The following is a 16,179-nucleotide window of genomic DNA, read 5'->3' on the forward strand; positions in this document are numbered from 1 at the left end:
TCCCAAAGTAAAGTACTTTTGTACCACTCCCCCTTAGATATAACTCTGAAGTCACTCTATGATATTAAAAAAGTTCATAAAGCCTAAAGAGCATGCGATCATTCTGGAGCCCAGGAAATTAATTTGACAAAAGGTGACAAGGTGGCATTTTGGGACTCCACATTCCCTCTGCTTGGCGTGTAATGCTTGTATCATCAGAATTGGGAAAATACCCCATATCACATGAATAGCATCCATTGAAATAGACAGAGCTACTGGTGAAATCTCTTTTTAGTTGAGTAATTTTGTCATTCTGTGCAAAATGCTCTACATTAAATGCTCTGATAGATGACATAAGGGAAATGTATGTAAATATTTTTAAAATATTCTTAGAACTTCTTTCTTTAGAGGAAATCACATGGCAGATGAATAAAAATGATACTTTTATTGGCATATTTCCATTTATAAACTAAAACAATTACATATCTGCATTTATAACAAACGCTACCCTAGTGGGGCCTGTAGGTCCTTGCAAACCATTTCAGTGCTCACTGTTTAGGGACAATTATTCCCTAATTTGCTCCACAAGACCTTTCATTTATACAGTGTTTTTAGTTTATGCACTGCTTTGTAATTTTATCCTAGTAAATTCATTACTTGCAATAATATATTTTTATATTATATATAAAAATATATTTATAATATAAATAAATATATTTTATAATATTCATTAATTATATATAATATATAAATATATTATATATCAATATATAATATATTAATATATAATATATATTAATAATATATATAAATATATACAATATATTTATATATTATGTATTATATAATAATATATATTAATTATATATAACATATTAATTTTATATAAAATAATTAATTAAACATATATTTTATATATGTAAATATAATAAAGTAATTTTGATATATAATATATAAAATAATTTATATATATCTATAAATATAATAAATAAATATAATAAAATATATAAATATAAATTTATAAATTTATAAATTTATAAATTTATGATTTTATAAATTATAAAAAATATAAATATATAAAAAAATAAAAATATTAAAAATATATAAATATTATAAATATAAATATATATTATAATTTATATATGTAATAATTTTTATATAATAATTTTTATATATTATATATAATATAATTTTTATTTCATATATAAGGTATATAATATAATAATTTTAATATATATATTATATAATAATTTTTATTATAGATAATATATAATATAATAATTATTATATATAATAATTTATATATAATACATATAAATATAATAAATAATATAATAAAATAATATTAATTTTATATAAAATAATTAAATAAATATATTTAATATATATTAATATATAATATAATAATATATATCAATAATACATATATATTATATATTATATATTGTATATTAATTATATATAAAATATTAATTATATTTTTATAATATATACATATATTTATATTATTTTTATTTGCAATAATATAAAGTTTTACTTTCTGGATAGCAAATGTTTTCTACTTGACAACTGATGCAATAGAAGAGCAATTAATCCTGTAGAAGAATTAATTCTTTAAGAATTTAGGTGTAGCCACTTGAATATAGTACATTAATATAAAAATTAAAAGGTTTTTCTTGTGGCTTGATCAGCTCCTCAAGGATTTGTAATATTTTGCTTCCCACATAATTATAGCCTATATCAGAAGGACTAAAATTGTTTAAATATATTTCTTAATATATTTAAATATTCATATTTAAATTAATAAATAAAATATTAATAAAATATTATATATTTATAATATATTTATATAGTACTATATAATTTTTGTTAAATATTAATATAATATTAAAATATTAAATGTTAATATATTTCTTAATACTTCATTGTATTGACGTTTGGTTATATTTAACTAATCCTTAATCAAAGGTTCTTCTCCTTACCTTGGTTTAAACTCTCCCCTCTTCCCTATCACCTCTGTACTCACCACACAGGACAAGTGGGCAGTGCAGTAGAGACAGGACGCCAAGGAGGCACAGTGCTGGGAAAATTCCCTGCAACTTAGGGGACATGGTGAAGAATCTCAGAGACACAACACTGAAGCTCAGTGTTCTCAGATGCCCAGAATCAGGCTGAAGTGGAAGCTCTAAGTCAGTAGTAAATTGACCCCTGACCCAAGGAACTCAGGCTGGGGAAGGCCACAGCTCTGAGTCAGTGAAAGGAGGAAGCAGAATTGAGTAGACTAGGTAGTGGACAGGACCCAAGAGAGGCAATCCAATAAAGCTCCAAGTCTTAGGGAGAATAAAATGAGTTTGTCATGACAGCTCTCTGGAGTTCTGTGAGTATTTACAATTGTAACCCCATGACTTTCTCACTGTTGTGGGGAGCACTAGTTGGCTTATCTACCTATAAACATCACTTCTCTTTTGAGTAATCAAGAGAAACTAGGAAAATGATACAGTGTGTATGTCAGTTTCTTCAGGGAACAGGGTGAGATGCTGAGGTATGTTCTATGCCATCTCTCAGTGGTGTCAAATCTTCATTCACTAATGTGAATTCCCAGTAGGAAGGTAGGATTAAAAAAAGATTTATAGTTAAAGTTTCTTCCTAAATACTTCACAGACTAATTGGAATAGAGAAAGCATGCAAGTGTATAATTGTTAAAAGACAAAAATACAGTCCAAACAACAATTAGTCCTTCAATATTTGTTTCCTTGAGTATCTATGGCACCAAATTAATCAACTTTGGGGTTACACTAGTTAGAAAGCAAAGGGAAACTTCTCAGAGTAATGTTTAGAGCACAGATAATGTTTAGAGCACAGATAAAGGAAAATTAAATGATAGAGAATTAAGCATTATAAGTGGACAATGGATCATGACAACTTCAAGAATTTCTGCATGGCACTGAATCAGAGTGAAAGACCTTCCAGCTCAGCATATGTCTCTGACAAAAGCACTAGATGATAAGCTGTAAAAGGCATATTTGTTAACCCTAGGACTTAGTTCAGTAATAAGTATCTGGGTTAAGACTGGTCCATTAAAAAATGAGTCTTTCACTGAGATTATTTCTTTCAGTATTGGCAAAGGGCATAAGTGAAGTTATCAATCTGGATTTAATGTTTTCCCCCTTGGACCAGCTGTGAATATTTGTTGTTTGAAGATACATAGATATTCATTCTCAGAAGACAGTGACCATTGGAAAATGTCCAAAAATGACCTTCACCACACAGTTGAACTACATGAGTGCAAAATGAGGCATATAACAATCAAATCGCCTAGCTCTCAAAAATAAAGAGGAACATTCCCCAGAAATAAATGAGTAAACTCTAAAATATTGATGACGGCACAATTAAGTCATCTTATAAAAAGGAACTAGAATAAAATCGGAGTATGTCAGATAAAAGAGATCATTTAGGGGCTTCCCTGGTGGCACAGTGGTTGAGAATCTGCCTGCCAATGCAGGGGACACACGTTCGATCCCTGGTCCGGGAAGATCCCACATGCCGCAGAGCAACTAAGCCTGTGCTGCACTCTAGAGGCCGCAAGCCACAATTACTGAGCCTGCGTGCCACAACTACTGAAGCCCACGTGCCTAGAGCCCGTGCTCCACAACAAGAGAAGCCACCACAATGAGAAGCCTGCACACTGCGACAAAGAGTAGCCCCCACTCGCCGCAACTAGAGTAAGCCACGCACAGCAGCAAAGACCCAACACAGCCAAAAATAAATAAATAAAATAAATAATTTTTTTAAAAAAAGAAACATCATTTAATTAATTTAACAGAAGGTTGTTATTTTTTTTAAAAAGCTTCTGCTTATTAATCATATTCCAAACTTTTACATAAATCATTGCAATTAATTTCTTAAAGCAATACTGTAACATAGGTGTTGTAGCCACATTTTACAAATGAGGATATTGATTCAGGAAGACTGAGTATACTTCCCAAAACCTTTCTCATCAGTGGCCAAGTCAGATTCTGAACCCAAGACTAATTTAAATCCCCAGCCCTTTTCACTATGCCAAACTATTTTTCATTTAATGGAATCAGACTACAAGGTTTTCTTGAACAGAATCATGAACCTATCATTTAAAAGAATATGCCTAGAAGCCTTCTGCTTCTACTATGGTGGAAAAGACCCCAAACTGCCCTTCTCTCAGGACACCATATCCCTATATGATCTATCAAGAATTAACCCTCAAATATGACACAATAACTCAGGCCTCAGTCTCCATGTATGTTTAAAGAAAGGTTTGGGACTAGAATGGGTTCTGATATCTTCAGTTCAGAAATTCTATACTTGTGCAAAAGAGTGAAGAAGATACATATTTATTATCTTAAATAAAGGGCAGGAAGGACAGGAACAGGTTAAAAATCTTAAGGGATGCATTTATGATAAAAACCCTCCAGAAGGTAGGCATAGAGGGAATTTACCTCAACATAATAAAGGTCATATTATTAATAAAGGTCACCACTATTATTCAACATAGTTTTGGAAGCTTTAGCCACAGCAATCAGAGATGAAAAAGAAATAAAACGAATCCAAATCAGAAAAGAAGTAAAACAGTCACTGTTTGCAGTTGACATGATACTATACATAGAGAATCCTAAAGATGCTACCAGAAAACTACTAGAGCTAATCAATGAATTTGGTAAAGTAGCAGAATACAAAATTAATGCACAGAAATCTCTGGCATTCCTATACACTAATGATGAAAAATCTGAAAGGGAAATTAAGGAAACACTCCTATTTACCACTGCAACAAAAAGAATAAAATACTTAGGAATAAACCTACCTAAAGAGACAAAAGACCTGTATACAGAAAACTATGAGACACTGATGAAAGAAATTAAAGATGATACAAAGAGTTGGAGATATATACCATGTTCTTGGATTGGAGGAATCAACACTGTGAAAATGACTATACTACCCAAAGCAATCTACAGATTCAATGCAATCCTTATCAAACTACCAATGGCATTTTTCACAGAACTAGAACAAAAAATTTCACAATTTGTATGGAAACACAAAAGACCCTGAATAGCCAAAGCAAACTTGAGAAAGAGAAACGGAGTTGGAGGAATCAGGCTCCCAGGTTTCAGACTATACTACAAAGCTACAGTAATCAAGACAGTATGGTACTGTCACAAAAACAGAAATATAGATCAATGGAACAGGATAGAAAGCCCAGAGATAAACTCACACACATATGGTCACCTTATTTTTGATAAAGGTGGCAAGAATATACAATGGAGAAAAGACAGCCTCTTTAATAAGTGGTGCTGGGAAAACTGGACAGCTACATATAAAAGAATGAAATTAGAAGACTCCCTAACACCATACACAAAAATAAACTCAAAATGGATTAAGGACCTAAATGTAAGGCCAGACACTATAAAACTCTTAGAGGAAAACATAGGCAGAACACTCTATGATATAAATCACAGCAAGATACTTTTTGACCCACTTCCTAGAGAAATGGAAATAAAAACAAAAATAAACAAATGGGACCTAATGAAACTTAAAAGCTTTTGCACAACAAAGAAAAACATAAAAAAGACTAAAAGACAACCCTCAGAATGGAAGAAAATATTTGCAAATGAAGCAACTGACAAAGGATTAATCTCCAAAATTTACAAGCAGCTCATGTAGCTCAATATCAGAAGAATCAAACAACTCAATCCAAAAATGGTCAGAAGACCTAAATAGACATTTCTCCAAAGAAGATATACAGACAGCCAACAAACACATGAAAGAATGCTCAACATCGCTAATCATTAGAGAAATGCAAATCAAAACTACAATGAGGTATCAGCTTACACGGGTCAGAATGGCCATCATCAAAAAATCTACAAACAATAAATGCTGGAGAGGGTGTGGAGAAAAGGGAACCCTCTTGCACTGTTGGTGGGAATGTAAATTGATACAGCCACTATGGAGAACAGTATGGAGGTTCCTTAAAAAACTAAAAGTAGAACCACCATATGACCCAGCAATCCCACTACTGGGCATATTCCCTGAGAAAACCATAATTCAAAAAGAGTCATATACCACAATGTTCATTGCAGCTCTATTTACAATAGCCAGGACATGGAAGCAACCCAAGTGTCCATCAACAGATGAATGGATAAAGAAGATGTGTCATATATATATACAATGGAATATTACTCAGCCATAAAAAGAAACAAAATTGAGTTATTTGTAGTGAGGTGGATGGACCTAGAGACTGTCATACAGAGTGAAATAAGTCAGAAAGAGAAAAACAAATACTGTATGCTAACACATATATATGGAATCTAAAAAAAAAAATGGTTCTGAAGAACCTAGGGGCAGCACAGGAATAAAGATGCAGACGTAGAGAATGGACTTGAGGACACGGGGAGGGGGAAGGGTAAGCTGGGACAAAGTGAGAGAGTGGCATGGACATATATACACTACCAAATGTAAAATAGATAGCTAGTGGGAAGCAGCCGCATAGCACAGGGAGATCAGCTTGGTGGTTTGTGACCATCTAGAGAGGTGGGATAGAGAGGATGGGAGGGAGACGCAAGAGGGAGGAGATATGGGGATATAAGTATATGTATAGCTGATTCACTTTGTTATAAAGCAGAAATTAACACACCATTGTAAAGCAATTATACTCCAATAAGGATGTTAAAAAATAATAATTAAATTAAATTAAATCAAATTTTCAAATCTTAAGGGTTGAAACCCTGCTTGTACGGCCCAACTCACCATGAAAAGTCACATCAACACCTACTGAATAAACAAAATATATGAATGAATAAGAATTCGCTATTTGCCTTAGCCTGCCAAGAAGCAGTCCTTGAGACAAGGATTTTTGTGCAGTAAATTTAGCTGATACGTAATTCTCGAATGCATCATTAAAGGACTAGAGATGTAAAAATGGAAGGGAAGAAAATGAACACAGCTTGCATTGGTGAGCAGGCATGTTCTGGAAGGGATGGGTGGGGGAGAGGTGGGGAGAAGGATGCAATTTGGTACAACCACTTTGGAAAACTGCTGAACAAGCACATACATACCTCTTGTGACCCAGCAATTCCATCCTTACGTATTTGTGCAAAAAAAGTACATATGCTCAGCAAAAGACATGTGCAAAAATGTTCATAGCCAAAAAAATTGAAAATAAACCAAATGTCCATTAACAATAGAATAAATATGTAAATTGTGGTATATTTATACAATGATGAAATATTTAATAGTAATGGAAATGAATGAACCTCAACTACACACAACATAGATTAATTTCACAAATATAATATTTAGGGGAAAAAGTCATGAAAGAAAGAATGCATAATGTATGATTCCATTTCTATAAATTTAAATAACATACAACCAATCTGTGCTGTTAAAAGTGAGGCTACTGGAATACTTTGCAGGGGTAGAGTGGTGAGTTAGTAACAAACTGGAAGGGAGCACCAAAGGACTTCTGCACTTTTAGTAATTTTTTTTTTCATTGCTCTGGTTTCTAATTACAGAAGTGTTTTACGTTGAGAATCCAAGTTCTGTGCCCTATTCTGTTGATAAAGAGTAGGTAGGTTTTGGATATGTTGGGATGAGGAGTAAAAGTATTCAGGCAAAGGTAATGGTATAAACATATTTTGAATTTTCTGGATTGCATGCTTTCTGAGATACAAAAAAAAAAAAAAAAAAAGGAAGTTAATTGCTGACATCTGTGAATTTGTGTACTGGAGGTGTGACAAACTAACCAATATGACAGTGAACCCATGAGTAGTCATTAGTTTAATCCATTTCACCTGTAATCTGCCTTTACTAATCAAGGTCGTTTTAATTGTTTCTATGTCCTCTAAGCAGCTCCTCGCCTAAACAATAAGATGTTTGCCCCAGTTGTTTTCCAGGGACTTGCAGTCAGTTGCATCTGGTTGGACCTGAGCTGGTAGCGACTGGATAGGACCACTAACCCTTCAACTGGGCATGTGTGAGTGTCCACTTGGTGATCTTTTGAACTCGCAGAAGCCCATAGCTTAGTTATACCTGCACAGATGACAATTATCGCACCTTTTCCCAATCACCTTTCCCCACACTACCCATGCTCCCTGTGCCTCAGACCACCCAGCTTCTTTATTCTTTATCCCATAAATACCCAAGCCCTTTGTCTTCAGGGAAGCAGATTTGAGATTTGTTCTCTCAACTCCTTGCAAGGTTTGGCTTGCTGTGCGTGGAGCAAAACGAACGTGGTACAGTAACAATAACAGAGACAATCTGATATTTGAAGGGTACTCATTTAATTAGCCAGCACTTCGGGTCCAGAAAATTAAACATTTGAATCACAGAAGTCTAGATTATTAAAAATTACGCATTTTCAGTAGCAGTAATCATAATCCAGCGCTTCGAGCCCAGACATTTATTGAGTGATTGTGCTTAAGGAACAGTAGAGTTGTTGAACAGAGATTCCGTACATTGACTTAAAGGCAAAAGTGACCCCTTTTTTCCTCTTTTTAAGAAAATTTCTTAGTGATATTCTTAAACTTGACTCTCTCGTTCCAATTGTTCAGGAGAAGGGGACCCCATCAGGCAACAAGTGAAAATGGGGACTGGCTGTCGCTAGTTTAAAGCCGCCACCTCAGAACGATTTCGGGGACTGGTCTCTCTCTGCCCTGGGGGCGATGCAGGTGGTTGGGACCAGCTCTAGCTACAGGGGCCAGGAGGGTTCCCGCTGCCCGAGGCCTGCAGAAGAAGTGCATACTGCGCATGCGCGGGCCGCGCAACTCGGGATAGCCGAGGACCTGCAGTGCAGCAGGTGTCTGGGAGAGGGCCGGGTCCAGGAGGGGGCTTTTGGGGGTACAAGGCATCTGCCTAATTCCAAGCGCTAACCTACACAAATGTGCATATTCTCCCTAAACACAGGGCTGGAAGAATTGGCGGGTGGGCCAGGGTACCCTCCAACAAAAGACATCTGGTCTTCAGAGACAGTTTATACAACTCTAGGGCCATTTCCACATTCTGCGGGCTTGGGAGACACTGCCTGAGGTGTCTGCCTGTGGGCGCTTGCTCACAGACCTCAGGGACCTCCTAAAAGTGATTTAAGGGAAAGAGGAGGCAGGGGGTGGGGGGGAGGATTTAAGAGGCATTACTGGCAAATGTGAGATTGACCAGTGGATGGATGGATGAACAGGATATCAGGAAAGATTGCTTCCTAGCAAATGTGAACATTCAGGCCAAGCCCAGATCTGTTCTGAGCAGCAACCAAGCAGAGCTGAAGCAGAAAAGATGCAGAGCTGTAAAGGAGACCCAGAGCATCCCTGCAAGGACAACTGAGGAATAATTCTAATGATCAACCAGAAATGGAGCAAACAGCATTTATTACATAAAATGTAGAGCTAGGGGTCAGGATATCTGGGACTATGGGACCCCCCCAAATCTAGTGGTCTTGGCTCCAGCCACAGAGCAGGAAAACTTGCCTCTCGCAGCTCACCACAGTGCTTCAAGGTGGAAAGTGATAATTTTGGTAAGTTACTTATACATCCTGACAAAATTCAGATCTCACCTTTGCTGGCTTGATGGTGTTTTAGGGGAGGCACCACTTTTAAGGTTTGAAAGCAGAGGGACATACATTCGTGCAATTTACCCAGTGACAAGTGGGCACCGTTGGGTGCCAGGTTGTGTTCTCTGAGCTAGTGATATCTTGGGGACCAAACAAACTAAACCCAGAGTCACACTGGACTGTGACATTCTCAGATGCAACATACTTCTCCTTATCCACGGACAGCGTTCCATTTTCTATCTCTGGTTTCAGACACATAGCTGTAATGGGAAGATATTTTTGAGCATACTGTGTTTCTCAGTAAAAGACAACATAACAGCACTGAACAATGCAAATGATGAGAAATTCTGTTCATAAGTTATACTCAGGTCTTGCAAGTTGTTCTATATTATCTTTCATTTTCATAATACAATAGTATTATAATAGTAATAATGCAAATTACAGTAGCAATAATTAACATTTATTGAGCTAGTACTTTTGTCAGTCATGTGCTAAATCCTTTACATGCCTTATCTCATTTAATCCTCACTACAACTCTGTGAATTAGATACTACAAAGAAACTGGAAAAGTTAATAATTTCCTCAGTGTCACATAGCTTTTAGGTAGCAGGAACTTTGCTCTTAATTGCTACACCCCACAGCCTTGATCTGCATATGGTCTTAGGTATGTACTTTTCATTGTTCTTGCCTCATAATCTGCCTGGGTTAAGTGAAATTGTTAGCAAAATGATGAAAATACCATGTACATTGAAGGCAAGCCCATTCTTGACTGATCTTGTTGCTACAACAGGTTGACCAACCAGGAGCACCATCAGGTCATCGAAAATGGAAATGGAAGGGTCACGGGAAAATGGTAGCTTTTGTGAAGATTTCTAACACTTCGTGATTTGGGAATTAACACATGAGATTCCTCTTTCTTGAATAGTTAAAAATAACTCATGAGATTGTCATGAAAACTTTACTAGAGCCACAAAGATATTCTCAGGTAAAAGACATTGTCTCTAGATACTCTGGAAAGATACCTAAGAACAAGGTGGTAGTAGTAGGTGCCTCTGGAAAAGGGATGAGCTGTGCCTTTTTTTTTTTTTTTTAACATCTTTATTGGAGTATAATTGCTTTACAATGGTGTGTTAGTTTCTGCTGTATAACAAAGTGAATCAGCCATACATATACACACATCCCCATATCTCCTCTCTCTTGCGTCTCCCTGAGCTGTGCTTTTGAAGGACAGCTTTTGAAGGTGTGAGAAGTCAAGTTCATTGTCAATGATTTTTTTAAGTTTACCATGTGTGACTTAACTATTCAAACTAACTAAATAAAAGACAAAATTTATGTGGTACCTTTGATCAACAGGAAACATTGCTCTCACTCTTTTCTAATTCTATCTTCTTAGCAGTGGGCTGTGGGTGGATCTAGAGGAACCAACTCCTCTTTCACTTCCTTGACATTGAAAAGGTAACTAGCATAAAGACTTGCAGAAGATTTTAGCCTCTCCAATCAGAACATATCCTTCATGACATGCATATGTAGCTTCAGGATAAGAAGGTATTAAAATATCTTCCTTGTTCTGGTGAGGAATGTTGATAATGGGGAAGACTGTGCATGTGTAGAGGCAGGGGGAATATAGGAAACCTCTGAGAGGGGATCTCTGTATCTTCTTCTCAGTTTTGTTGTAAACCTAAAACTGCTCTAAAACAATAAAGGGTTTTTTAAAAATTACATGTTACAAAACAAAAAACAAAAAACCTAAATGGAATGCTTGATCTTGCAACAGAGCAAGAGCATTAGTGGAACAAAATGAAAATTTTGAGTAAGGACTGTAGTATTATATCAATGTTAATTTCCTTATTTTTATCATCTTATTGTGGTTATGTTAGATGTTAATATTGGGGGAATCTGAATGAAGAGCATATGGAAATACTCTGAGCTGGTTTTGCAAGTTTTTGTAAGTCTGAAATTATTTCAAAATGAAAAAAATGGTGAAATGATAAAAGATGTGGGAGATCAGTAAGCATTGTACAACTCACTGAAATTGTCTTGAAAAATACAACTTAAAGCGGGTTTTGAAGGATGGATGAGAATTTAAGGGATAGAGAGAAGATTTAATTGGATGTAAGATGAAAACTTGTAAAGCAATGCAAAAACTTTGACTTTTAAGTCTAATAAAAAAAAATATATATATATATATATATAATATCTTCCTTGTAGTGTTCATGGGCAATTCTGGGAGATGAACTGCAAACTTGGCTGGTGAGAGAGAGGGAAGAGTGTGAGCTCATAGCTTCAGATTAACAGGACTCTCCCAAATCCGGGTGATTTGAAGGAGATTCCAGTCTTCCCATTCTCATCCTTTTCCCATAGGATAACTTGCCACAACTCAAACATTTCTACTGCTTTCAGACTGAGAAGCTGGAAGAAAACTTGTGTGAATAAAAGCAACTTGGGCTGAGAGAATTCTCCCACTTTATTATAGGACTTCTTTTTTTTTTTTAGGGCATTGCTAAAATGTTTCCCTGCTTGGAGATATAATAGGAGTTTTGGCATGAAAGCATAAATTATTCACGAGCCATGTTAAACTAGAATTATTCTCGGTAGACATCAGGCTGAATAAAGAAAATATTCAACTGTGAAAAATTATAAAGACTCTGAATGAATGCAGGATTTCCAAATAATCCCTAACTTTCTCACAACTACAATACCACCATAAGAATGTAATTACTGTATTTTACAACTTAAACAGTGACTTAACTGTTGAAACAAGGAACATGAAATGTTGGGGTAAGAACACTGGAAGGGAACTGTCTCCAGTTTCACAATTTTGTATGAAAAATTGCAATAAATTTAGAGGCCTGGACATGTCAGAGGAAGGCCTATGTTGAAGGATAATTTCTTCCTAAGGTTAAAACTAAGTGAAAGGGATTTTGGAATGCTACGTTTTCTAAAAATAAAATAACTAGCATATGTAACAACCCATAGACATCTGGAAAAAACCTCTATTGGCCTTTCTCATAGGTCCTTCAAAGTCATCTATCACTATTCTATTTAATCAAACTAGTCAACTCATCTTTACCCAAACCTGCCATATGCATTTCCACTTCTATATATTTCCTCCTGGGATCCTTTCTTATTAGAATGTTCTTACCTTCTCTATTCATTATCTGAAGTCTCACTTTATCTGCAAGCCTTCTTTGACTACTCCAATAAACAATGACTGTTCTTTCATTTTATAGCACTTATTAGCAATAGATGACTTGGAATTATTTATTATTTTCATCATAATGCTATGCTAAGCATTACCAGCATGATCTCATTTAATCCTCATAACAACTCCAGAGGTAAGTATTATCATCATCCCCATTTTGTGGATAATGGAACAGAGGTTGAAAGGGGTTAAGTAACTAATAATGACCTACTGTATAGTACAGGGAACTCTACTCAATAGTCTGTAATGGCCTATATGGGAAAAGAATCTAAAAAAGAGTGGATATATGTATATGTATAACTGATTCACTTTGCTGTACATTTGATACTAACACAACATTGTAAATCAATTATACTCCTAAAAAATTAAAAAAGAAAAAAAGAGAAAGGGGTTAAGTACCTTTCACCGGGTAACACAGCTATTAAGTGTCAAGGGCCGGATTAGATACAGGCCTGTCCCCAACCAAAGTCCTCAAGCTCTCTAAAACTGCATTTTATGTTCTGTAGCTGTTGTTTAACAGTTCCATACACTAATATATTCTTTTCTGTCTACTTTGATGTTGAAGATCATGTATTGTAACATTTTATGTCCCTAGCAACCAGTTTCTTGTTCTGAACATTGATGGTGAGGGTAACATTTTCACCTTTATATTAAGTCTAGAGTTCACATACAGTCTTTTGTCAACTTCATTTCAAATACTCCATTAGAAATAAATTTTGATTTAATTTTTATTAATAAAATAAATGCATGGGGGCTTCCCTGGTGGTGCAGTGGTTAAGAATCCGCCTGCTAATGCAGGGGACACGGATTCAAGCCCTCGTCCGGGAAGATCCCACATGCCGCGGAACAACTAAGCCCGTGCGCCACAACTACTGAGCCTGTGCTCTCAGGTGCAGTAGTTGCACAGTAGTTGCTCTCTCAGGCGCAGTAGTTGCGCAGTAGTTGCTCTCTCAGGTGGTAGCAAAGGAAAATGATTTATATCAACTACAGCCTCAAAATCAGAGGTAACATTCTACTAACCCTCCCTTAGAGTAATTTTTAAGAGACTGCAGCCAGCCATTACTTTAGAATCAGTGATAGAGCACAAGTAAAAGGGGCATAAACAGATCAGAGTGGTGTAAAGGGTATACTGTAGCAAATGCTTTTGTACTCATGTCATATCCCTTTGGTCCACCTCTGATTACAGTCTCAGCTGGAGTACATAGTTTACACAAGCTCACATTTATACTGATGGTGTTCTACAGAAAGCATTCACAGTGAATCTCTCAGTTTTTCTGCCTTGGGCCTTCTCTGAAGTTGAAGAAGCACAGTTGGAATTGAGGGGGGCAGTTACTGCCCTCAGGGCAACCCTAAACTGATGGGGGACAGAAAGCAGTGGACAAACATCCCAGTCTCCCATCCTTCAGACAGACAATTTTGAAAGGCATTCCTTACACTTAGTGGTCTCAAAGAATTGAGCACCTGCTGTTTACAATACTCACCTTTTCTCTTTTTCCCTGTCTCAATCTCATCCTTCACTCCTACTCCCTAGGATCCTACTTCCTACTTTTGGATCCTATAGCATCCAAAATAAACCACTGGCACCCTAGTCATTTTCTCAAGCTTTGCTTTCAGAGTAACCCAAACTAAGATACCCAATAATCTCTATCTTGTTGATGTGAAGAATCTTTCATAATGAAGATATCTCCATAATGATGACATTTCTAGTGTCTTAACCTAATTAGAAACAGATCTTTATAGCCCTAGGTACTCATTTCTTCTCCCTTCTGGTATTTAAACAAAGAGATGAATTAGCAAGACTGAGTTAGAGCAAGAAAAGTCACTAGGCTCCAAAGGCTCCCCTTTCTAACAAAGTCACATCCTCAACCTGGGAGCTTCCATTGTTACATAAGTTTATAAATGCTTCTTGCCCCCTTGACTTATAAATACAGAGGTTTGTAAGGTGGTGTCTCTCTTTACTGGAACATAGACCATAGTGCTTACAGACTATATATGCAGGAAAAATGAGAAAATGAGACTTTGAAGAAGATTTTATCAAAGCTACTATTTTCTCTTACAAGAAAATTTTCTTATAAGACTTTCTGTTTGTTTATGTTTTTCAACTGATAAACCTTGTTCTGTAGCTGCCTTGCATGGTGCTAGTGGTACATATAATATCTGTGACCACCTTTGCACAATATTTCTGGAAAAAACAACCCCAGAGTCACCTGGTTTTAAGCAGTTTGATCATTTGTGGAACGAAATGGGACCATCTGAGGAATCTGTAGAATAATTATGAAAAGTTCTTTCAATATTATTACCTTGCTTACATGCTGGCATTTCAGGCTTCCACGTGCCATCTGCTTGGCATGAACTCATTCCGTCAGGAGAAACAGGGTAATAGCCTTCATCACATGTATATGAAACACTGTGTCCATAGGCATACTCACACCTATCAGGAAAATCTGTCCTTTCACTTGTGTTTCTCACAGTCTCCAGCTCTGGTGTTGGGCAGCATACCCCTGATAGATAAAAAGTGATGCTCATGTTTAATGACATCATCAAGGAGACATGCAAAGCTGTCTCAGGAACTGATAGAATTGACAAGAAATCAGTATAGAAATGGATATAGATTTGAACAACACCATTGACAAATTGGATGTAATTTTTATATGTAGAATATTGCACCCCAAAATTGCAAAATACACAACTTTTCAAGTACATACTAAACATTTGTAAAAAATAACTATATGCTTTGCAATGAAGCAAGTCTCAACAAATTTCAAGGATTGAAGTCATATAGAGTACTATTTTGAAAAATTTGACATTATCTACTAATTATGGACATATTTATACTTATGTCATGGCAATTTCAGTCTTGGATGTTTATCCAGCACACATCTGTTACATGCGTACCCAAAGACACATACAAGAATGCTAAAAGCAGCATTATTCTTAATAACTCTAAACTGGAAACAATCCAAAAGCCCATCAAGAAGAGAATGAATAACTAAATTATATATATTTTACAAGGGAGTACTAAACAAGCATAAAAATAAACATACCACAACCTCAATCCATAATATGGATGAATCTCGCAAATGTTGATCAAAAGAAGCAAAATACAAAACACCAAATCATTATGTTTATATAAAATTCTAAAATAGATGTTATAAGTCAGAAAAGCATTTACCTGTTATAAGACAGGAAAGTGTGGTTGGTGACTGGTTAGAGCAACGGGGATATCTCTCACAGTGGTTACATGGGTGTGTTTACTGTGCACTCTTGTGTTTGTTAGTCTTCAACAAAAATGTTGTAATACTTAGGTGCTAAAGGAAGTCTGTATAAAATGTTAATTTCCAACATGTTTTTCATGAATAACAATAAATAAATTCTTAATTTATCTTTTTGTGATCGTCCTTGGGGTTACGTCATTCAGAATGATTGGAGCTGC

General features: G+C 35.6%; 2 protein-coding genes across 2 annotated transcripts in view; one reads left to right on the plus strand and one right to left on the minus strand.

The window, feature by feature from the left end:
• C4BPA (complement component 4 binding protein alpha) overlaps nt 1-16,179 on the minus strand; it is a 155,707-nt gene that overhangs the window by 38,194 nt on the left and 101,334 nt on the right. The window contains exons 22-25 of the mRNA XM_082436825.1: nt 15,047-15,247; nt 9,602-9,804; nt 8,940-9,072; nt 2,006-2,200 (exon numbers count right to left, since the gene is read on the minus strand). Coding sequence (XP_082292951.1) covers nt 2,006-2,200; nt 8,940-9,072; nt 9,602-9,804; nt 15,047-15,247 — 732 coding nt within the window. The remainder of the gene's footprint in view (nt 1-2,005; nt 2,201-8,939; nt 9,073-9,601; nt 9,805-15,046; nt 15,248-16,179) is intronic.
• Nucleotides 6,171-16,179, plus strand: part of FCAMR (Fc alpha and mu receptor) — a 263,932-nt gene continuing 253,923 nt past the window's right edge. Inside the window, exon 1 of the mRNA XM_082470529.1 lies at nt 6,171-6,372. The gene's annotated coding sequence lies outside the window, so the exon portion shown is untranslated. The remainder of the gene's footprint in view (nt 6,373-16,179) is intronic.

Source organism: Balaenoptera physalus, assembly GCF_965194825.1.
Source record: "Balaenoptera physalus genome assembly, chromosome: 1".
Lineage (NCBI taxonomy): Eukaryota > Metazoa > Chordata > Mammalia > Artiodactyla > Balaenopteridae > Balaenoptera > Balaenoptera physalus.